Here is a 24,937-nt window from a genome sequence, read left to right as displayed (position 1 = left end):
GTCTGAACAGTAAGTGAACTAACATTTACCCCAATCAGAAGGGCGCTCACAAAAAGCAGATTTGAGCTTATCTTTGGACACAGTCTTGAGACACTCATAACCAGGGTCATGAAGAAACTCTACCCTAGGGACACAGAGCACATCCACAACAAGCTGTAGTGTGACAGCAATGCATGTACCTCGAATGCGAGTATGAAAGAGAGGTACTGAAAAATCAAATTCATGCATGTTGGAGTAAAACTTCTAGATCAGCATGGATGGACATGTGACCGGGACGTCACATAGTGACTCCAAACCCCAACTGTGAATGACATCGGGTAGGTCAGTGTTGGCAAAGTTCGCCAGAATGACTCGGCATTCAGAATGAATGCCTCATCGAGAAAAATTCCCCTAGAAGGCCTTACAGGCATCCTCATCACAGAACTGAATATGTGATGGAGTAGGATTAGAGAAAGTGGATGCCCCAGAATGAAGAGGGTTCTGGGATGGAGTAGACTTACGTTTAGGTGCCATAAACATGACTAATGTAAACGAAAAGAGAGGGAGAGAGAGAGAGACAATCAGAAAAGTTTCAAGCAGTTCAAATATATCAAAATATATTGAAAAGAGAGTACGTATGCATGGGAAATGCATGAACATGTGACATGCAATATAAAAGGCATCATGGGCTTAGCCCAATCCAATCCTACCAGCACACAATCAATTTGCACACATCTAAATGCATGATAATACTGTTATAATGCTTATGTGATGCAATGTATGAGATTTTAAACTCATTTAAGCAAAAACCCATCCCAAAATTTCAACAAAAACTCATCAATTTTGAAAAACCCCAAATTTTTTCAAAAACCCCAAAACCTAGGTTTCAAAACATGAAATGCATGTAAATGAGAGAAAGTAAACTTACCAAGTGAAGAGAAAAACTTGAAAAAGCTTGAAAAACACTTGGAAAGAGGTTTGGAGTGAGAGAGAGAGTTTAGGGAGGTGAAAGGACGGTTCTATCGAGAGAGAGATCGAGAAAAGTGAGAAGAAAAACACGCTGAACCTTTATATAGAAGGTCAATAAAGCTCGATAGATAAAGGTGTCAAGAGGTGTCGAGACATCTGTCGAGAAAGGTGTCAAGAGTTAAAGCGTCGACAGATGCAGCTGTTGAGAGGTGTTGAGGAAGAATTTATCAGACACGATTAAAGAAGCTCGATCGATCCACTAGCTGTTGAGAAGCTAGTGAGGATCCAGAAGAAATCTTGATCGATCCACCTAGCTGTCGAGAAGCTATTGAGATTGTGATAAAAGGAAGGTGAAAAGCTCGATAGATAGCCAGGTATTGAGAAGTGTTGAGATCGCTTAAAAACAAATTTTCAAGAAGGGAAAAACACAGATATGAATGCAATCAAGCATGCAACTCAACCAAGGATCCAAATAACATTTTAAGTTCTCAAAATCATCTCTCAACAACAATTTTAAGCACATAGATCACACACACACACACACACACACACACACACACACAACAAGTCTAACTAATTTTATATTTTAAAAATGTGTTAAGATAGTTTAGTGAGCATACATTAACATATGTAAACCTTGTGATGGCCAAATAACATTGTACCTGCACATGTATCAGGAGTAGCAAAGAATATTACGTGTTGTGTGTGAAAAACATCGCAAGATTGCATAAGTCTATACATGTTATGACGATTTGAGATATGAGAAAATCACTTTAACTCACACACAATCATAACTGTTTGATAGGGACTATCACCTTTGAGGTATATCGTATAACTCCCACATCTCCTAAAATACACACTTGCAATCATATTTAAAGCATTTTGATCTTTTTGCTTTTTATTTTTTTTCTTTGCATATTTTTCTTTTTAAACAAATCATGCATGGACATATAAGAGAGAGAAAAAAAATATCCAATGATGTTAAGCATTTGACATTCCAATTTTGCTATGCTGAAGCACACAAATGTCATTGACATTGCACTTTTGCTATGCCAAAGCATACAAATGTCATTTCATGATTGGCAGGCAACAGTGGTGAGATGGTTATTTATGCATTTCTCTTAGAATTTTCTAATCATTCCCGTAAAAAAGAGTGATATGAGTGTTAAGTACAAGAGATTACTTAACCTTACTCATCACAAACACGAGCCACAAAGCTTACTTGCTTAGCTGTGCATGGAGATGCTCATCTAAGTTACAAAAGATACAAAGTTTAGAAAACTTTGTTTCAATGGCCATCTAAAGTACACAAGTACCAATGTATACAAAAGACACACTGTTTTTGTATTTTTCAAAATTTTTTATTTATTTTTATATCAAAAAAAAAAAAAAAAAAAAAAAAACTAAAAACAAACAAAAACATGTTAAATAAAGCAAAGTATAAAAACTAGACTGACTCAAAATAAAAACAAAACACACAAGTTATGCAAAAACAAAAACACAAAGAGAGAGAAGAAAGTGATAGAATCACTTGGAGCCCTTTTTCTTCCACATCTTGGAAGAACCTTTCTTTTGATTAAACCCTTGAATTGGCGGTGAGGGGGAAGAATTGAGACCGTTCAAGTTCGAAAGGAACATGAGGGCTTTGAGAAGATCTCCAAGGGGAGCAAGAGAGGATTGAAGCTAATTCTGGCTTCCATATGCTATCATGCCGTTGCTCTGTTGAGTGACTAACCACTTATAACAATTTGGTCGAGTATGACCGGCAACTCCACAATGATGACATAGATGCTGCTTCTTTTGTTTAGGCTTTTGAGAGTTAGCTTTCTTAGCCCTAAGGTTTTTAGCTTCCTTCTTATTTTGCTTAGGGGGTGCTCCTAAGATAGATTTACCTTTGTCTATATTCTCACCAGCTAAATTAGTTTTAACATCATTGTTCTCAATTTCAACATTATTACTAGGAGGAACAAAAATAGTAGTACTAGTAGAAGCAATATTAGAAGAAGAGAAACCATACCCTAAACCTATTCAATCAGAAGTAGATTTCTGAAGACTGTGCATCTCATCAAGCTTTGCATTTGAAGTCCTCTCCAATTGAGCTCTAACTTGAAACAGCTTCGCTTCAAGCTTCTTGGTCTTCTCAGCTAAGAAATTATTTTCAAACCTCAATGCTCCAATAGTCTGATTAGCTTCATCAAACTTTGTGGAAAACTCTTCACGATCAAGTTCCACATCACTAAGCTTTTTGGTGGGCAACCTATAAAGTTTCTCAAAAAGCTTGTATAATTTCTCATAGGCTGTATGGATATCATCTTGGTCATCCATCTTCTCAAACTTGGACTCCACCAATTCCTCTTCTTCATCCACATCTTCAACAATCCCCTCAGTAGGATTGACAGTGGTAGTGAAGGCATTCAGGATTTCGTTATCCTTATTGTCGGAATCATCCTCAGGCTCGATGTCGCTCAAAGTAGCAGCAAGTGCCTTGCTTTTCCCATTGCTCTTGAGATATGTAGGACACTTTTGTTTCATGTGACCGAAGTCTTGACACCCAAAGCACTTAGGTCTTGCGGGAACAGTGTATTGACCGCCATCCCTAGCATCCTTCTTCCCTTTGTCTTGACTCTTGAACTGAGAAGAACTGGATTGCCTATGGTCCTTATCGAAACCCTTCCCATTGGCATTCTTCATGAACTTTTTGAATTGCTTGGTGATGTAGGACTTCATCTTAGAATCTTCATCATCTGAAGACTTATCCGTGTCACTGCTTTTGGCCTTCAAGGTCGTGCTCTTGCTCTTGCCCGACTTACCAATCCTTGTTAACCCTAACTCATAAGTCTGCAGATTACCAACTAGCTTTGTCAAAGGAATCTTGTCAATGTCCTTTGATTCCTCGATTGCCGTAATCTTGGTATGGAATCTCTTAGGTAGAGATCTGAGCACCTTTCTCACAATCTTGGATTCAGGAATGGTTTCCCCAAGATTGAAGGCTGAGTTCACTATGTCCTTGTGCTTGGCATAGAACTCATCAAACGACTCATCCTCCTCCATCTTAATCTCTTCGAAGCTTGTAGTAAGCCTCTAAAGCTTCGAATTCTTGATAGTCTTAGTTCCTTCATAAGTTTTCTGGAGGATGGTCCATGCTTCCTTTGCAGTTTCAGTGGAGGATATCTTCTTGAATTCCTCATTAGTGACTGCACTGAACAAAGCATTCAATGCCCTGCTGTTGAAGTTTGCCGCCTTGATCTAGGCTTCATCCCAATTGGTCAGCGCTTCCTTTGGCTTAGTCCAGCCAATCTCTATAGCTTGCCATACCTTCTCGTCTAGAGACTGCAAGAAAGCTCTCATGCATACTTTCCAGTATGCATTGTTAGTACCATCAAATAAAGGAGGTATAATGAGAGACTGTCCTTTATCCATGATAAACAGGGGTCAATGGATCTCACAGCAAAGATTAAACCTTAATTAGAGTGTGCTTGCTTTGATACCACTTGATAGGCTAAAACGTATTGACCCCTTATGATGAATTAATTGATTAATTAGTCAAGTTGATTAATTAATCAAATTAACATGCAAACACGTGGTAGCACAAACAAATCACCAATTAAACTAAGTGCAGTGGAAATTAAATTGACATGGTGATTTATTTACGAATAGGGAAAACCAACACGACAAAACCCCCACCGGGTGATTTTAAGGTCACCACTTCCGAAATTCTACTATTATCACAACAAGCGGTTACAAGTAAAGAAATCCCAGTACCTTATACCAGCCTACAGTTGAACCCTTACCCCAATACCTAATTGGACTTGTTCTGTAGTGACAATTTCTCTTTTTGATTCACGGCTTCCAGTACGTGACTAACCAATTGCGCGGATCCTAGTACGCGACTTCAATCACCAACTAGAGAAGGTTGTTGGTCGCAAAGTTCTTCAGTTCATCCACAATGAAGATCCAGAAGATGCTTGGTTACAAAACCCTACGATGCACAAACACAACAGCTTCTTCACAAGAACGATGAACTAGGGCAAATTCTATCTCCTGTCACAATTTGCTTGAACAAACTTTGCTCAACACTTGTGCAACTTGTGTCACCTTTAATGGCCCTTAAAATAATCCTCTTATATGTCTAGGGTTGTGAGTAAAGAAAGCCCAAACACATAATCACGGATTAGAGTCAAAACAGAACTGAAATTCTGTTTTTCATAAACCTCGACAGATGCCTATTTGTCGAGCTGCTGTCGAGTAGCTGTCGAGCCATAGGGTTGGAACAGCTCTTCAAACTCGATAGATGGCTAGCTGTCGAGCTTTTATGACAGACACTTTTCAGACTTGAATCATTGACAGAATTGTATGGCTTCAACACTTGATCTTAAAACACAGTTTCTTGAAGTATTAAACACATCCTAAATCTACCCAAATACAAGTAAAGTGCGTTTTGTCAAAGGATTAGCCAATTACATAAAATAGTGACATATGTTTCTAACAAGTGAATCACATATGTCCTAACAAAAAGTAAACATTTTCATTTTGTGTACCTTGGGATTGGGAAGCATGCCTTTTTGTTGCAATTGTCGCACTGTCAAAATTTTTTCTCTTGACTTTGCCTTTTTATGACATACTTCGCAAGAGATAAAGTACCAACCAAAATTATCTATGTCAATGTTTATAATCTTTCCTTGACAAGTAAAGATAGTTTCCTAGAAATTGAATTTAATATCAATCAATTCATAATTTTATAGTTAAATTTTGTAACAGCAGGTCTATAGTACATAAAGCAATGTTAAGAACACAATGTTATTGTTGAAGGTATTTTTTTTCTTATCTCATTATCAGAGTCCCCACATAATTTTTGTTATTTCACTTATGGTTCTTCTGTTGATGTTCAACTCTTCTTGAATTGTCACTTGTGGTTTGAATTGCTTGGACATTTGTACTATTGGTTGGTACATAAAGATATTAGACATAGTATTGTAGGGACTGTAAATATATTAAAAATGTGAATTCAAAATAAAGCACTTACTGATCTTTGAATTTAGCAGTCTCAGGAATGTCCAAATCAATATAAACCCTTGTTCCACTTGTTGACGATAAGTTATACTCTCCTGCAATGCACGAGATTCATTAAAAAAAAAGTACATTGAAGTTTCAATGGAATCATCATAGTATTGTAGAGACTGTAAATATATTAAAGATGTGACTCATGTAAAAAAAGTAACAAATAGATTTCAAAAGTAATGATACCACATAATAATAAAACATACACAACTTATTTTAAAAGGCTAATATATCACAACCCAAACAACTTGACTATTGCACGTGTCCTATTAGGAATTATTGCTTTCTAATTTGCAAGTTGCAAGTTGAACTTCTTTTTGATAGGACCTTATTAAAAAGACTCATTATCCATGCACTGCCAAAACAACCTTCATATCAAACAAACAGTTTCCCATATTTTGTGCCACTTTGACTTTTTTACTTTAGACCTTAAAAGGACTCCAAAACCTTCCTTAATGTACACCCCTTTATTGTCATATGAGAAACATGTCTATCACCGGGATCAAATAGTGAAACTAAGATGTGCCAAGACACCAATATTATAGTGTGAGCATCCCACACGTTTCAAAGTAATAATAGCCCAAAAAGCATAAAGTTTGTGAGATCTCTAAAAAGAAGTTAAAACAAACAAAAAGGGATAGTGAAGTCCTCTCCAAGAATAAGAACTCAATTACAGATACAAAAGAAGCACAGCTAAAACAGTACATATTAAAATAATAACCCAACAGTAAACTATTGAAGTTATAGAAACCAATAATTGTCACATAAACAGCTGAATAAATCCCTTTAGAATAACAAAACAACTGACTTCACCATTTGTTGCAAATGCAATTCATAGAGTTCCATCTTTGGGATAGCCCAAGACAACAAAGCCCCACATTCTAATACTGGTTATAACGTATCACACCACTTAATTCCAAGATACATCTTTCAATTTATGATATAGAAAAGAAAATAAAGCTCAATACAGAAAATTTTATATATACTCAAAAACATTTTGCAAAAAATAGAAAATTGACCCAAAACCACCTACTCAAATCAATAATGCTTTCACAAAAGAAAATTCCCAAGTATATGTATAATGGTGTTTTTGTTAAGGAGTGAAAAGAAGTGGAGCAACTATTATGACAAAGAATTCCATTAGCGTAATCATATTTATAATGAAAGTGACAGAACACAAAGTGCTTTAGAAAATACCAGGTCTTGACACATAGGTGGCTAAGAAAGTGAGTCCACTTAGAAGCACTGTGCTTCATGGAATGGGATATAAAGCATTAAACTAAAAAGAATTTGCAACCTCAATCCATGCTTAAAAATCCAAACTAAAAGAAACCTAAGAAATCTAAACTATTTTGTTAGGTTCTAAAAGTTTAGAACAATTGGCAAATCGTGAACACAAACTTGTCTAGATATAGATCTTAGAGTCTATATGTATTATTAGACAATGCTCAAGGTGATTGAAGTCAAGATTCAAGAACATATAAGCTGCAGGAAGAAGATTTCATAATCTGTCTGGTTTGATCAATCAAAAGACAGGCTCGATTGATCGAAAGTCGCATCTGCAGAATTTTAATTAAGCCCAAAAAGCATTTCAAGCCCATTAAGGATTAGTGTTTCTAATTTACTTCTCCTAGTATATAAAGGAAACCCTAAGCATGTTTTTATGAGGCTTTTCAAAGAGAGAAGAGTGTGCCTCTTTTGTATTTAGGGTTTTGTTCCTAAAAAGCTCTCTCATATCTTCTACCGGTGTTATTACTTGAAGAATCTCAAGATCTGGTATTGTAGAAGTTGCTACCTTCTCTAGTCATCAAAGGTGCTGATGATCTAAACCTTCAAGGGTGGTCTTGGAGTCACAAACAAGAGAGTTTGTGTTGCTAAACCTTTGAGTGGGATCTCAAAGTCACAAACGTGGGTGTTTGTGTTTTGCAAAGGCCAAAGAAAGAAGGAGTCCGTGGTCTCAGAGCTTGCACGTGGTCGTGTCAGTAAGTTTCTACTGGTGGGTAGCAATAGGATGTTAGTGGTCTAAGTCGCTATTGTAAAACTTCGATTCTTTCTAGTGGATTTGCTTTTTACCTTGAGGATAGCTAGGTTAAATCCTCCCCAGGTTTTTACCGGTGTGGTTTCCTAGGTCATCATATCATTGTGTTATTTATATTTCCACTGCTATGTATGATATGATTGTTTGATTGTGTTAACCTAGATATGAAATTTGGACTAAGTAATCACTTGGCTAATTAACTAGGTTAATCCAATTGTGTTTTAAGGGGTCTAAAAACTATCATATTCTAAGTCTGAACTTAAAACAGTCAAAACATAAACCATGAAGCTATATTTTTTCTGCAATAAAACATTCATAGCTTTTTGGTTGGGTGTAAAGAACCTAAAATGAAATAAATTAAGATCCTCCATTTATAAACTGCTTTTTGAGCTACGGTGCACTACATTAAATGGATCAAGATCCTCCATTTGCAAAACTGATATAACTGAATTAGTGATATATTGTGTACTGGTGACTCTATAGATATGTCCCTACATAATGAATCATCAATCACTGCAAATGATGTTACAGTTAAAGACATAGAGGTAATCTTTTAATTTTTGCCTATTTCTGAATTATCTTTATGGTAAAAATTAAATTGAGTGAGGCATCCATGCTATCCCATACAAAGTTTGATGTCCATCATCTCTTCCTCAATAGGATTCTGTTATAGGCCCCATACCAGCTCCCACTCCAAAATTTTCAAATTCACAAAAATTAATAAAAATTTCCAACCAAATTCAAAATTATAAAATCTACACGGCATTCAATAATCAAATAGAAAATAACAAACTAAATTTGAGTTTCCAGCCAGTTATACAACTTCTTAATTAGATGCTTACATAATAATTCAGCCAAAATACTTTGTATTTCAAACAATTGGATGATTTCTTATGTAGTTCAGAATATGGTTATAAAGAGAAATAGAAAAGAGAAATGAACTTGCCTTTAAAAGTCTTGATAGTCAAACATGTAGCTATTACGATAAAAGGGCCTGGATTTTCAGTAAAGAAGCTCTCCTCAACTTGATTTGCAACTGATCCCCAAAGTGTAAGTTTTATTTCAATTCCTTGTTCAAATTTTCCAATGTTACAGTGTAAGTTCATATAATATAAGTGCATGTATTGGCTTATCAAAAATAAAAAAAATAAAAAGCGCATGTATTGATTTTTTTTTTTTTTTGAAAGAAAAGACATACTCTATAGTCATGACATTTATGTTTCTCATCGAGACATTTGATCCTCTGATGCAAGGTTGCTCAATCGGTCCAACACCAATCACATTCGCAATGATATCTAGGCATTACAAAGATGTGTATGTAATTATTTTCATATATAACAATAATATAATGCATAATTATTAAAAAATTTAATATAACACATAATATATATAGAGATACCTAATAGCTGGACATGTTTATTAATGCGTTCATGTATTTAATTGTAGTCAACAAATTCGAATTTATGACGCGGTATATCAACATCAATCTCCTTTATTTCCTTAATGCTAGTTTTCAATGTGAACATGATCTTGAAGTCATTGTCTACTGGTCTATACAATGCATTGCCATCAACCACTTGAAAATAAGAGAGTTCATACAATTTTCCTTCTTGTAGAAAAGGCTTGAACTTTTTAGCAATATTATTTCAAATGATTGCATGTATTGCATTATTTTGCAAGTAAAGTGCATCAGTTTTATATAGATAGAGTTCATGGTTTATATAATGATCGAACAATATTAAAAGCTATAGAAGAAAAACAAACCTGCTCATCGATTAAAATCTTATCTAAACTACTAATATCATTATTTTTTGAGTTGATTGCATTCCACATCCTTGATATTCTGATCTTGACTTTCTAATTTTCTTTGTGTTTGTCTATACAAAGCTGATTAAGGAGAGAATATTGCATCATCTTGGATCCTTACCTGTATAGATTAATAAATTTGAAAGTTTATAAAAATTCAAACTTTGATTTACATACTTCATAGAATAAAACAAAACAAAGCAGTATAACAAAGACACCAAAAAGTAATTAGCTTGTTAAAGATAGAAAATAGTAATTAACTTGTATAATTTAACAAAACAGTAAGCATATACAAAGTGGCTAAATCAATTTGGAGGAGATAAACAGAAAAATAAATAATATATAAAATTATGTTACCTTTATTAGTTGGTTTCTTGAGTCAAAGATTGGTAAAAACTTCTTTATACACAATTATTTTTTTTATTTTTTATTTTTATTTTCAGACTCTTTTTAGTCTTATCGTTAATGATGAGGAATTTTAGTCCTTTTTTGCTTGTAACTTTGGACATTGCAACGTACAATTGCCCATGACTAAAAATAGGTTTTGGCAAATACACTCCAACATGTTGCAATGATTGTCCTTGACTTTTATTTATAGTCATTGCAAAGCACACTGAAGTTGGAAATTGTCATCTCTTTAAAACGAATGGCCATTTTGAATCACTTGGAGATAAAGTTATTCTTGGAATGAACACTTGTTTGCCTATATTAGTGCCAATTATGATTTTTGCTTCTATCACCCATGTAGCCAATCTTGTTATAATGAGTCTTGTTCAATTACAAAGACCTTCATTCTAATTTAGGTTTCTAAGCAACATTACAGGCAAACCTATTTTTTATGTTAGTTCATGGTTTGGCAATCCTGGAAATCTTAACGTGTTCAAAAATTCAACAGTATACAAGATATCTTGGTCAAGAACATTTGAAGAAGCCTTGCATATAGAATCTGAACTTAGATATTCATGAACTTCTCCATTTAAGGATGACACAATGTAGTCATTTAGTTCTTCTACAACTTCATTTGTAGGGGCGAGAATTGCCTTATCCTGTAGGTAACTTGGATCTGTGTATTTATTTTCCAAACCTGGATATGTGTTGTCAATAATATCTTGCATTGGATTCTATGAAGGTTGGATAATCAGATCACTAGGAATTGAAATGTTGTTATCCCCATCTCCTTCTCCCAATTCACCGTTACCTATTTTAAGAATCCACTCACTAAAGTCCTTTATAGATGATGTTTCTATTCCACTCATATTGTTCTATAGAAGCCTCATATTTGTTTGGAGTTTAAAGACATGACAATCATTCCATAGATATGACTTGCTAATTGAGGATTGGACTATATCTTCTCGTCTTCCCTTTCTCACAACTGGAAGTATTTGTCGAAAATCACCACCTAGAACTACAACTTTACCAACAAAAGGTTTTTCAGCATTTTGAGGATCTTCAATTTGTAGTATATCTCGTAACGTGCAGTCAATAGCTTCAAAAAAATTCCCATGTGCCATCGGTGCTTCATCCCAAAGTATAATACTTGTTTTTGAGAGTAGTTCCGCTACTTGTGTTCTTTGCTTTATGTCACAAGTAGAGTCATCATTTACATTAATTGGGATATGAAATCTTGAGTGAGCAGTCCTTCCACCAGGAAGAAACAAAATAGCAATTCCTGAAGACGTAACAGCAAGAGAAATTTTGCCTTTTGATCTTATACCAGATAGGATGGTTCTATAAAGATACGTTTTACCTGTTCCACCATGTCCATAGACAAAAAAACATTCCCCCTCTTTTAGTAGCAACAACTTCCATTATAGAATTGTAGATTATTCTCTATTCATTTTTTAGGCCAGAAATTAGGATCTCATGTTCTCTTTTCAAACTTGATACATCATACGACATTTCTTCTTGAATAAGTCTATTCTCATTCTGAATAGGATCCATATCTGGCTGGGGCATTTGTGGATAATCTCTAAGTGATCTTCCATATTGTTGGAGGATTTGTTCAATTTCATACAATCCACAATTTCTCAATTGGTCATTTGATAAGATTAGTTCTTGGAATTGGAGGATACGCCTTTGCCTATTTAGTATATCTTCTATAATTAGTTTCTAGTTGGATTCCCAAAGACTTAATAGATCAGCTACTTCACAGAATAATAGCATTGTAACAAATAGTTGACGCAATTGTTGCCCACTGGCCCAACTCGAAGTCCAAGTGTATAACAGGCTTCCTTATAAGTTGGATAAGTAACATCATTTATAGTCCTTAATTCTTTAAAGTTTCTTGGGCCTTTGACAATGTTAAGCAACATTCTCAAATAAAATCTTTCTCCACTTGAAGAATGTGCGTAATACACTCTTCCAATACAATATTTAGATTTCCTTCATTACCATTGCTTGTCATTACTATGCCATACCCATTTTGTAGGAAATTTAGCATAAGTTAACTCTCGAGCATCTTCAAAAGCCTCATTTGTTTTCATCCATTCTATAAACTTTGTTTCTTCAATAGCTATATTTAAAACATTATCCAAGTTTGTATTTTCTAGATAAATGATGGGATGTTCGTCTTCCAAATGAAAATTTAATCTTTCAACAGGTGGATATCGAAACTGAATTGGAAATTCAAATATTCTCCAACATGCTTCAAAAGCTGAAATATATCTACAATCCAAGTATGCTTTTGTCTCATCAACAACAATGTTGGTCTCTTGTCCATCACTCCCAATATTTGGCAAATTCTCTTCTACAACAACTGTTGCTCTATCTGATCCCTTGTTTATATATTTAAACAAATATTTGATCAATTGAGATTTGTTACACCATTCTACATTCAAATGGGATTGGTACTTCACCAAAAGATCTACATTATAAGGTACAACGTATCGGTTATCCAAAAGAATTTCGTTCTTCTCTATTGTTTTTCTATCATGTCTCCTTATATATACTAGGAAGTCTTCTTCATCAATTATTGTTTCTTCATAAAATGTTTTTGGAAAATATTTTGTACATTTACCATTTATCATGCACGATGATTTTGGTTTTGCAGATCCACATGGCCCATGCATCATAAATTGTTTTACATCTTCATTAGCAACAGGATCCTTATCTGGATCTGGTATCTCAACCATAATGATACCATCAATGTCTATTGGACTTGGACACTTATCCTTTGGATCCAAGAATAGAAGAATATGTGCATGTGGGAGTCCTCTTTTTTGGAATTCAATTGTATACATAATTGCAATAACTCTTCCAAAATGAGATTTATGCCTCAAATCATGTAATAGTTCATCCAATTTTATCTTAAAAATCCTTGCTACAATATTTGGCCGATCCTCATATTTTAGGCCTTCTATAAATTCCAAAGAATGATTGATTTCTGGCCATTTTGGATTGCAAGTAAATGTAAGAAATAAATTTGGGTAACCTGCCCATTTACATATCGCCATTGCATCTTGATAATTTTGAACCATGTACCTTGGACTTCTAGTAAATGAGGATGGTAGGACTATTCGTTTGCCTACAGTAATGAGATCTGTATTACCACGAAGAACAACATCTTTCAAACCATAGTACAACTCTAGCCTCAATTTCTTTTGATTGAATCTAACCCATTGTAGTCTTTCTTCTTCGATAAAAGTGTATGCATCCACTATAAATTGTTGAAAAAGCCTTCTACCAAGCAACAGTGTCTTACCGTCACGAAAGCATTGTTGAAGCCTATAAGCATAGTATTCCCTCATCGTTATTGATTCCCTTTTTCTAGAATTGCTCCCATTCAAATTCCTATAAGGTATACCAAGCATATACCTATCCTTACCATAAGGAAAAAGTAATGGATATTGCAATGCCATAAAACTTGGATGAGTCCCATTTATACGTTGCAATCCTAAACTTTGATTCTTAACAATAATATCTCTATCAGAACTTTCAATATTAAAATCTCCAACAATAAGAGCAACTATCTCAAATGTTACAGGTAAGTCATATTGCCTTTCACCAGAATTGCGACTTCGAATTAAAAGAATTCAGACATTATGTATATCTAATTCATCAAATCTATCCCTGACCATTCTAAAATATTTAACCAATTGGTTGCATTGGTCTAACATTTCCATCAACCTGGTAACAATATCTGGATCCACATTATTTTTATCATCTTCATGTATAATTGCATCAATTCTATTTTTAACTTCATTATCAGTTTCATAAATATAAAGCTGTGCATACTTAGGTTTCTGGCCATGGATAGGAAGGAGTGATCCAATTCTATGATGAGTTTGACCATTTACACAAAACACATATGGACTAGAACCATTATTCACTAATCTATCAACATTATCCCCCAAAGAAGTGAAAGCAAAGAGAGAGTTGTAGATTCTTATCCCTAGTTGAAAGTTTATTGATCTCTGATCACTATTAATATTGAGTAAGCTTCCAAGAAAGGGTGGAGGTTCTTTCAATAGAGGGAGTTCAACTCTTCCTTCGGAACAGCACAAACTAAACTTCGGTTTTGTAGGCATTTTTGACTTTGTAGTTCTCTCTTCATACCAAAGGTGAGCTCCACAATGTTCACATACTATTGTTGGAGGTCCTAAATCCAATGGTTCTGTAAATTTTCCTATGACAACAAAAACAAAAATTCACTTTTTCTTCCTAATTTTAGAACTTTTTTGGGAGAACTAAAAAATATAGCACTTGCATTGTTTTCTGCTTTCATCATTAGTGTTATATTGTCTACGTCGAATACTCCTTTCAAATGGCTCATCATCTCTTTTTCTTGTTTGGCCTAGGTTACATACTAATTATGAGTTTTTTAAAGAATTTTTTTTTTTTAATATCTCAATATCGTACCACTTCTATTTCTCTTTTCAGATAAAATTAATCTTCATCTCAATCTTTCATAGAAAGCAGTCTCCATACTTGGGGAATAAACTAAAAGCAAAACATTCACAAAATTTTAATTCATAAATATAACTATATAGCAAAAAAAAAATTACAAATTAGCAGTTATATGTTATAGAAAGGGGAAAAATTGAAGAAAAATATAGCATTCACATACTAACTTCAGAATTTAAAAAAAAAAATCATGAAAAAATGATTATTTGATAAAATAAAAATAGTACATAGAAGTAATTAAAAAAAATGGAAATCTTGAGATGAAACAATTAAACCAAACATAAAACCAAGTTGAAGATAACCAAGAAACTTAAATATGCAATCATATTCCAATTTCAAATCTTTCTACAAACATAATACCAATAAATATGCAATAAATAGTACAGAATAAAGGAAAGACTATAAATACCTAACTTTCCTCATCTCGTAGTTGTATTACCAAACAAGCCAGATCAAAATGCTAAATACCTACCTACAAAACAGTAAGAATCCAATGTTCAGCCAAGAAACATTAATAGAAGAGAAATAGTGCAGTGTAGAAAGTTTGAAACAGTGTAGTGTAGTACAGATTTTAATGAAACAATGCAGTGTAGTGCAAATTTTTCTTTTTTAATCTCCTTCATATCATCAAACAATTTGATTGTGAGAGTAGGCAGCTTACCCTCATGAAAAAAATGAGAACCCTTCCTATATATGTTATTTTCTTCAAGAATTAAATAGATTAGCATAAAAATTTCAATGATTCTATCCAATGAAAAAACAATCACCTGCATCACCATAGTTGGTTGCTGTTGTTAGCTAACTTTAACTCATGTTTTCCATAGTGACCGGTAATTTATAGAGGCAAATGAACCCAGATATTAAAAGCAAAAGCCTAAACTAAATCCTCTAATTGATTTAAGAATTCCATTTTGTTTTATGTAGTTACTTTCAATTACAGTATTGCAGCCTTGCAACTATTTGAATGTATCTTATCTAATCAATGTGTTAGCTGCATCATACCTTGCATGTCCATACGTTAATGTGTTTGAAGACAAAAATAATGTTGTTGAGCAATACAATATTCAAATCTAAAAAACTAAACAACATTGTGCTCAAGGGCATTTCTAAAATTTTAACAATGTTAAGCTACACTCTACAATTTTCTATTTGTGTTGAAAAAAGTTTTAAACACTTGGGTCACATGGGCTGCAAAAAATCTACTCACACCAATTTCGCTAAGGTAGCATAGCATTCTCAACATATAAAATATTTATACATAATAAGTTACAATTGAAATTGAGTTTCAACAATTCTTTAAATGTAAACAGAACACTACAATATACTATGATATTAAAACTCCAAGCATAAAAGAAGATTTAAAACAGCAACCATATATTTGCTGTAACTATTAAACATACATAGGGGAAATATAAATTATTTAAATATTTATAAGGTACAATTGTACTAAGCATAAAAATAAATTATTTTATAAACCTGCTCCATATCTGTATATCATCTGAAATTGATTTTTAGAGAACAAGAAAAAAAGAAAAAAGAAAAAAGAAAAAGAGAGACATATAATTCAATATGAACAATGTAATGAATAACTAACCTCAACGTACTCCACATCAATTTCGCTAAGATTATTAGGAATGTTGTGTGATGAAAGCTAGCTGATAACTCCACCTCGCTCAGTTTCACTAAACAAATTCAAACACATAGCTTAGTTTCCACACAACCTTTTTTTTACAAATTGAAGTATTTTTTCTGCTAAAACTGATATAACTAAACTAAAATTCAAAAAAAAAGCTAAGAAATCCAAACTATTCTAAGTCTGAACTTGAAACAGTCAAAACATAAAACATCAACTATGTCAAAGAATAAGAAATTGTTCAATGATATTAAAACCCCAAGCATAAAAGCAGATTTAAAACAACAACCACATATTTGCTGTAACTATTAAACATATATAGGGGAAATAAAAAAAAATTATTAGATAGAAATATTTATAAGGTTAAAATAAGATATTAAAACTCCAAGAATAAATGTAGATTTAAAACAGTAAACGAATACCAAACATAACTTTTAGAAGAGAGCATTAAATGAACCCAGATATTAAGCAATAATATAGTATATGTTGTTGTCAGCTAACTTCAACTCATGTTTTCCATAGTGACCAGTAATTTATAGAGGCAAAGGAACCCAAATATTAAAAGCAAAAGCCTAAACTAAATCCTCTAATTGATTTAAGAATTCCATTTTGTTTTATGCAGTTACTTTCAGTTATAGTCTTGCAGCCTTGCAAGTATTTGAATGTATCTTATCTAATCAATGTGTCAGCTGCATCATACCTTGCATGTCCATATGTTCATGTGTTTGAAGACAAAAATAATGTTGTTGAGCAATACAATTGTACTAAGCATAGATATAAATATTTTATAAACTTGCTCCATATCTGTATATCATTTGAAACCAATTTTTAGATAACAAAAAAGAAAAAGAAAAAAGAAGAAGTGAGGCATATAATTCAATATGAACAATGTAATGAATAACAATCCTTAATGTACTCCACACCAATTTCGCTAAGATTATTAGGAATGTTGTGTGATGAAAGCAAGCTGATAACTCCACCTCGCTCAGCCTCTACTAAACAAATTCAAACCCATAGCTCGGTTTCCACACAAAAAAATTCAAATTGATTATCACCATTTTAATATCTATTTAAAATATTGATGATGTAACTCACTTCAAAAAATATTGTACAAACCCTCAATAAGATAATTACATTCACTTCAATGAACAATATATCAAACAAAAGCAATTTTGACTACCACCTAATTTGATATGGCACATATTTTTCAGTTACAATAATCTATAGTCCACAGTACCACATCTGTCATCCACAGACTCATAAAATCTAATGACTTGAAACTGGAGTTGAGAACATGAGAAAGATGTAGGATAACTTAGTACTCCATCAGATTCTTTATTCAACTATGGATATATTGGCAAATGAAATAGCAAAGTATGAGATTTATGTAATGAGTGTGAGAGTGAGAACAACATAACAATGAGGTGACTTACTTCAAGCTGAAGTTTCAAACTTAGGACTTATCTAAGTGTGTGTGCACAAACTCAGTTACAGATACAAAAGAAACCTAGCTAAAACAACACATATTAAAATAATAACCTAATCTTTAAAACCTCAATAGTTCTTTTTTTTTTTTGCTTGGAAATAGATTGATCATAGTTGATTTCTTTAGATTTTAACAATTATGCATAAAATAGCATTATTTAGGAACAGAACCTTTTTTTTACAAATTGAAGTATTTTTTCTGCTAAGAAATCTAAACTGTTCTAAGTCTGAACTTGAAATAGTCAAAACACAAACCTACCAGCTGTATTTTTTCTGCACAAACTGATATTACTAGACTAAAATTTGAGTTTCATGAGTTCTTTAAATGTAAAGAGAACATTAAAATAGTTAGAAATTAGATGTACATAGATTATCACAGAGGCAAACGTTACAATTCAAATTGAGAGAACACTAAAATAGTTAGAAATTAGATGTACATAGATTATCACAGAGGCAAACGAACACCATACCTTTAACCCTGATTCGAATGGAGGAAAAGAATGAAGAGAAAGGCAATAAGAATAAACCTAGAAATTGAACAGCTGTGAAAAAAAAAAAAAAAAAAAAGACTAGTAAGAATCAACTATTTATAAGAAAATAGTTAGAGTCCTAATAGTTATAGAGTCCTGATTCAAAAAAAATAAATAATATTAGAGTTCTAATTAAATTTGTTTACTAGTTACCTTTAGGCCGGTCTCGACGGGCTGGGTTGGGTGTATTGTCGACTGACATAGTTGATGGGCCATGGGCTGGATGAGACCCACAGCAAATGGGGTGTCGTTTCTGTTTTGAGGAATGGTGGAAACTGAGCGAGGTGGACATGGGTATGGTGGGTATGGTGGGATCTATGGCCATGGGCTTGATGAGACCCACGGCAAATGGGGCGCCGTTTATGGGTTGTAGAGGTTGGATGTGGGTGGTTTATGGCAAATTGGTGGTTTGAGGAAGGAGATATCGGTGGTCTGAGGAAGGTTTCTGTTGGGTCTTTAGATGCGATGGTGGGTATGGTGGGTCTTTAAATGCGATGCGATGCCATGTGTCTGATCGAGGAGGAGTTGGTAGAGGAGGTGGTGGTAGAGGAAGGTAGTGAAGAGATGGCAGACCATTGTGAAAGGGAAAAGTAGAGCATGGGGAGGCAGATAATCGTGAAGGGGAAGAGATGGTTTATTACATTTTTTGGGTTTATTATGTTTTTTTTGTTGGTTTTGTTTTATTTATTTTTTAATATTGTGCTGACATGGAAAATTGTGGGAGTTTCAGAGGCTTCCGTTATACATATATATATATATATATAGATGTTTTTTGTAAAATGACTCATTTTCTAAAAAATATCATTGCTAAAACAAATATAAATAGTGATGTGATTTGAGTAATATCAATGATGTCCACTCCTAATGATGCTCTTTATCATCCAACCAAGACACCGGTTGAGCTAATTGCAACCTACAGAATGTGGAGGAATTTTTGGTCATTATTAGAATGTCAAGAACGTGACATGCCATGTGAATTATTGTAAGTTCGTTATTGAGCTGATTTGTTTTATGCCACATCATACAATGTCATAGGCTAAGCCACGCATGTGGCAAACATTGATATATTAATGCAATAACACACTAGGATTGTTTGGTTCTCTTGATGTTATATTATGGTGTAATGTTACATTATTGTAATCCTTGATCAATGGAATCACATATAAAAAAAATAGTATTAAGGCATTTGGTTTTTTAATTACATTCCCATCATAATCCAAGAACGTAACATTTTCATACTTGATTCATAAACATTTTTTGAAACTATTAAATTATTATAATAGCAAATTGATCAAAAATAGCCTCAACATCTAAAAATATCAAAACTACTCTTGAACTACAAATAAATACTCTTGGAAGACCCAAAATGACCAAATTACCCCTAAAACCTGAAACATACACTTGAAACCTCCAAAATGACCAAAATACCCATGAGACCTCTAAAACGGCCCAAAAAACCCATGAAACCTCTAAAATGACCAAAATACCTCCAAAATCTCTAAAATGACCAAATATACACACAAATCTCTAAAATGAAAAAAAAAAAAAAAAAAAAGCCCTAATTCTCTAAAATGACAAAAAAAAGGCCCTAAAACTTCTAAAATGGCCTAAATACTCTTGAAATCTCTAAAATGACCAAAATACCCCCAAAATTTCTAAAATGAAAAAGAAAACGTTGAAACCTCTAAAATGACTCAAATACCCTTGAAATTTCTAAAATGAACAAAATATCTTGAAATCTTAAAATGGCAAAAAAAAAAAAAAAAAAAAAAATCATTTAAGCCTTTAGGGGTATTTTGGTCATTTTAGAAGTTTTGGGAGTATATTGGTCAATCTAGATGTTTTAGTGTATTTTTCATCATTTTATAGGTTTCAAGGTATTTTTGCTCATTTTGGAGGTTTTGGGGGGTTTATTTTGGTCATTTTAGATGCTTAAGGTTATTTTAGTCATTTTTTAGTTTTAGGGGTATTTTGGTCATTTTTTAGTTTTAGGGGTATTTTAGTCATTCTAGTGGCTTCGCGTGTATTTTGATCATACTAGTTATTTTAGGAGTATTTTTTTTTGTTGCCATTTTAGAGGTTTTGAGGTATTTTGGTCATTTTAGAGGTTTCAATATATTTTTGCTCAGTTTAGAGGTTTTAAGGGTATTTTGGTCATTTTAAAGGTTTCGAGGTTATTTTGGAGGTTTAGGAGTATTTTGGGTTGTTTTAGATATTATGGTGGTATTTTGGTCATTGTAGTGGTTTTAGTTTTGGTTTTGATTTTGGAGTTGTTGTTGTTTTTTTTTTTTTTTTTTTTTTTTTTTTTTTTTTTTTTTTGTGGGTTATTTTAAAGGTTTTGGGAGTTATTGTGGTCATTTTGGAGGTTCTAGGGGTATTTTGGACATTTGAAGTACATTTTAGTGATTTTGGTGGTTCCAAGAGTATTTTGGTCATTTTTTTGAGGTATTTTAGTTATTCTTATGAGTAAATTAGAATTTACTAGTATGGGCAATTTTGTCAATTCATAAATTATTATATCCCCACCAATAAGTAATGTAAGATTACCCCTATTTAAGAAGGTAATAAGATTATAATGATCTGATATATTTTGTAACCTTCGAAATATTAAAATGAATCAAACACTTTAATATCACATTAAAGTAATGTACATCACTTTAATATCCCAAACCAAACAAAGTTTCTCTCCAAACTAGTTTTGAGAGAAACTCTTCAAACATCACATATATCTCTTTTTTGGTTGTGAATTTTGAAAATCTAACCATTGAATTTCATGTTCCTTTTGTTCTTAACATGCATATCAAATTTCGTTTAAATTGGATGTTATTTACTATTCGATCAATAAACTTATTTTTTATATACAATTTTAAATCACAAAAACTTGAAATTTTAACATTTGTTTGATGACATAGCAATTGATCTTTGAACTTCTTGAAATTTTGCAAACATGAAGGATATAATAAGAACATACAATCTAGCAGTTATATTTTCAAAATTCACACTCAATATAAAGATATACAAAAAGTTTAAAGGGTTTCTTTCTAAACTAGGTTGGAGAGAAACTTTGTTCCTTCACAAAAGAGAGAAGATATTTATCCTTATTATACTACTCTTTTAGGGAAAAAAATAGTATTTAAAATATGGAAAATATAAAGAAAGACATGTGCGAAAACTGGGCAAATCCTTTCATAGGCAACACTTATGTACTAATTTATATATTCACCCATGCCATGTAATGTACTACTTATTCTTGTAGTTCTTGGCCTCTTGCTCACTTACTAGTTTATACTAGTCGCTAATCCATGCGATGCACGAGAAACTATTGAAAAATAAATTTAATCTATCTTTTTGTTCTATTAAATTTAATATTTCTTTTATTTTTTTTAAATAAGAGTTTAGGTCTAATGATAAAAAGCAATCATCGTGTAATAGACGTAATAGATTAATATTTTATTGAAACTATAAAAAAAAAAAAGGGTATAACTTCATTTTGAATAATAAATCTATAGTTTTATAACATCTTAAACTTTTTTTCTTCTTAATGGCATAATGTGTTAGGATCACAAAAGAGTGTGTAAAATCTAACCCATGCTATGCATGGGAATGCTAGCAATTTTTTTAATTAAAAATAAATAAAAATTAAGATGAACCTCCAAATGATGTGACATTAGAATTGTAACAGCCATAAAATAATAACAAAATATACATTTTTCGAGATTAAAAAAATGACACAAATAGATCAATCATTTGCTCGTGTGACACTGTTGCACCACTCCCGAATGACACATATACCACAGAATCATTTGGTTGCTTGTTTAGCCAATCAAACAGCAAGCCATTCTTGGACGAGTTACCTAATTTTGTTACTATTAGACCAATTTGGGTACATTGGTCTTTAATACATAACCAAATAGTTTATAATCTCTCAAAGCCGCAACTGTTTTAGGCTGAAGCTCCTCCCAACAGTTTTTTATTTGCACATATTGGGCAAATGTCCCAATACCATGTCTTTTTTCTATGGCTTTTTTTATTTTTCAATTTCATTTATTTCATATCTTCCACTAAATATTCAATGTATTCATTATATTTTAAAAAAAACCTTGAAGTAAAGCTGTATCCTCAAATAACTAAATATAAGAGTTTAATTCCTCTCTGTTTCAATTTAAAACCAAATTATGCATAAAAGCAAAAAAAATTTCCTTTGTTCCAATACGTCTATAGTTCCAAAATCACAAATCCATTAAAACCAAATTGTGTATAGAAAATCTTAGAGATTGAAAGACAACTTTAAAGTGTTTTTTTGTATCTTCTTCCTTTGTTGCTTTGTAGTAGTCCTTGAATATGCAATTTTGTTTTCCTTGAATACAAATGTTGGTGTGAGTTGCACATTGCTTTGAACATCAAGTTTTTGAAATTTTGTACAATCACCATCTTCTTCAGTTGATAAGTTGTTGCTACATTCATTTGAAGTATCACTGATGTAAGCCTGGCAATAAAACAGGTTGAGGAATGTATTACAACATATACCATGCATCAGTTTTCGCAATTCGGCTTGCATTGATGCTTTAAGCAGTATTGTAGAGATTGTAAATAAATTAAAAATGTGAATCCAAAACAAAGCACTTACTGATCTTTGAATTTAGTAGTCTCAGGAATGTCCAAATCAATATAAACTCTTGTTCCACTTGTTGACAATAAGTTGTACTCTCCTACAATGCACAAGATTCATTAGAAAAAAAAAGTACAATTATCTATATATAAACTTATATTTGTGGTAAAAAGGTCATTCCATTCAGGCCCATTATTTGTACACTATTGAATATTGAAGTTTCAATGGAATCATCACAGTAACAGAGAGAGGTCTACATCAGAGGGCATAGTATCTTGTAGACATGTACAATATAGAGGTAAATAATGACATTTGAGTAAAGGAAAGGGAAGGAATGGGGTCTCTCAAAGCCAGGAAAAAAAGCAATAAAGTAACTGGGAAGAAAAATCAAAATGCCTCAGAATTTGAAATGACATCCCACCCATCTATAGTAGGTTATTCCAGCTTCTTAGTGAGTCCATCCCTCACTCAAAGGTCAACTATCTCTACAAAACCTAATGAATATATCAAAAATTCTAACCTTGACACTCATTGACACATCCCTTAACACACAACCATCATAATTGATAGTAAAGAATTATTTTTTCAGTTCTTATCAGGCTTGCCTGGGCGTATTAGTTTCTTGTCTAAGCAATGCAGGTAACAGGAAAGCTCTTTTATTAACCCCCAAAAGAAGCATATTTACTATCAGACAGCTCTGTAGGATGGATGGTTCAACTTTGAAGTTTCCACAATTTCACCTTAATAAAAAAGTTGGAAGTTTTGAAAACTAAAGTAAAAAAAAAAAAAAAAAAAAAAAAATTAAAGTTTCAAAGGTAACTCAAGTTTAAAAAGTGGTTAAGATAATCTGCAGATTGTAAGTCTGACACATAGTTTAGAAGAATGCCTATATGGTTAAGATCGTATTGAATATTTATTAGTTGTTTTAATTGGCAGTTGATGTTTGCTATGAAATTTTTTAGATTGTGGTTCCGACTCCTTTTTTATAAGACAAATTCTACACATTCAGATGATGTTGTATATATCTGCCATGTAATTTGAGGGTAGATTAACATCTTTTAGTATCCCAGCTTGCTAGGTAGTGCTGTTTTTATTTTTCTTCCTTTTTAAATTAGATCATGTTTCTAATAAATTTCAATTGCCCCTTTTCCATTATAGTTTTCAAAAAACTTCTTCACTATACACAATTTATCAGCATTGTTGTCTACCATTCTAGAAAGCAGAAATTTCTCCAATTTTTTTTTTTAGAAATCAGAAGAATGGATTAGAAGGGGGGAATCTCACACTCATTGAGACATCCCTTAACACTCATTGAATATATCAAAAATTGTAAAACCAAAAAACAACAATACACAGTTTAGTTGCAAACAGAATGTGATAAACCATTTAAAAACAAAAATTTGTATTTAAATCAATGCAATAGACAATTCAAGTTAAGTGAAACAGTAAAGACTAACACAGTATCTGATCTGATTCAGATAATAAGGATAGTTTTCTAAGAACTTTACATAATAATTTAGCAGAAATACTTTGTATTTCAAAAAATATCTTATGCAAATTAAGAAACTCCAACCAAGGCTACTAATAATATCAAAAAATAAAGAAAAGTACAAATCTCCAACCAAATAGAAAAAGGAATTAAAATACAAAATAAGAAAATGTGAGAGCCTGAGAGGAGGAGGAGGATATGGTATATATACTCATGGATTGTCACACCATCTCAACCATCATGGGGCAGCATTGAAGTTTTATAGGTCAAACCACGTACTGAGTGACCCTTCTTGAATTTGATATATATTAAAACCACACGCAAAGCCAAACTACAGGTTTACAAATATCCTCATACTCAACAACTTTAAATTTCAAATTCACAAATAATAATAATAATAATTTCTAACCAAATTCAAAATTATAAAACTACAAAATAC

General features: G+C 32.6%; 1 protein-coding gene across 1 annotated transcript; it reads right to left on the bottom strand.

Moving 5' to 3' along the window:
- Positions 1–10,686: 10,686 nt before the first annotated feature.
- On the bottom strand, positions 10,687–14,376 carry LOC115990419. The gene is made up of 5 exons (XM_031114253.1): positions 13,976–14,376; positions 12,242–13,864; positions 11,731–11,930; positions 11,221–11,597; positions 10,687–10,971 (listed from the first exon to the last, which is right to left on the bottom strand). The coding sequence occupies exons 1-5, from the start codon at positions 14,374–14,376 to the stop codon at positions 10,687–10,689; spliced, it is 2,886 nt and encodes a 961-aa protein (XP_030970113.1).
- Positions 14,377–24,937: the final 10,561 nt, after the last annotated feature.

The sequence above is a fragment of the Quercus lobata genome, chromosome 5 (assembly GCF_001633185.2).
Source record: "Quercus lobata isolate SW786 chromosome 5, ValleyOak3.0 Primary Assembly, whole genome shotgun sequence".
NCBI lineage: Eukaryota > Viridiplantae > Streptophyta > Magnoliopsida > Fagales > Fagaceae > Quercus > Quercus lobata.
Note: the sequence above shows the minus strand (reverse complement) of the source record. Positions and strands in the feature narration are given on the sequence as shown.

Bases quoted from the DNA above. Each gene is read 5' to 3' on its own strand.
- LOC115990419 (XM_031114253.1), bottom strand. From the start codon at position 14,376: ATGCCTACAAAACCGAAGTTTAGTTTGTGCTGTTCCGAAGGAAGAGTT. The intron at 11,931-12,241 runs GTAATGAAGGAA...TATACTAAATAG, and splicing joins CATAGTAATGACAAGCAATG to GCAAAGGCGTATCCTCCAAT. The intron at 11,598-11,730 runs GTTTGAAAAGAG...ATGGTGGAACAG, and splicing joins AATGTCGTATGATGTATCAA to GTAAAACGTATCTTTATAGA.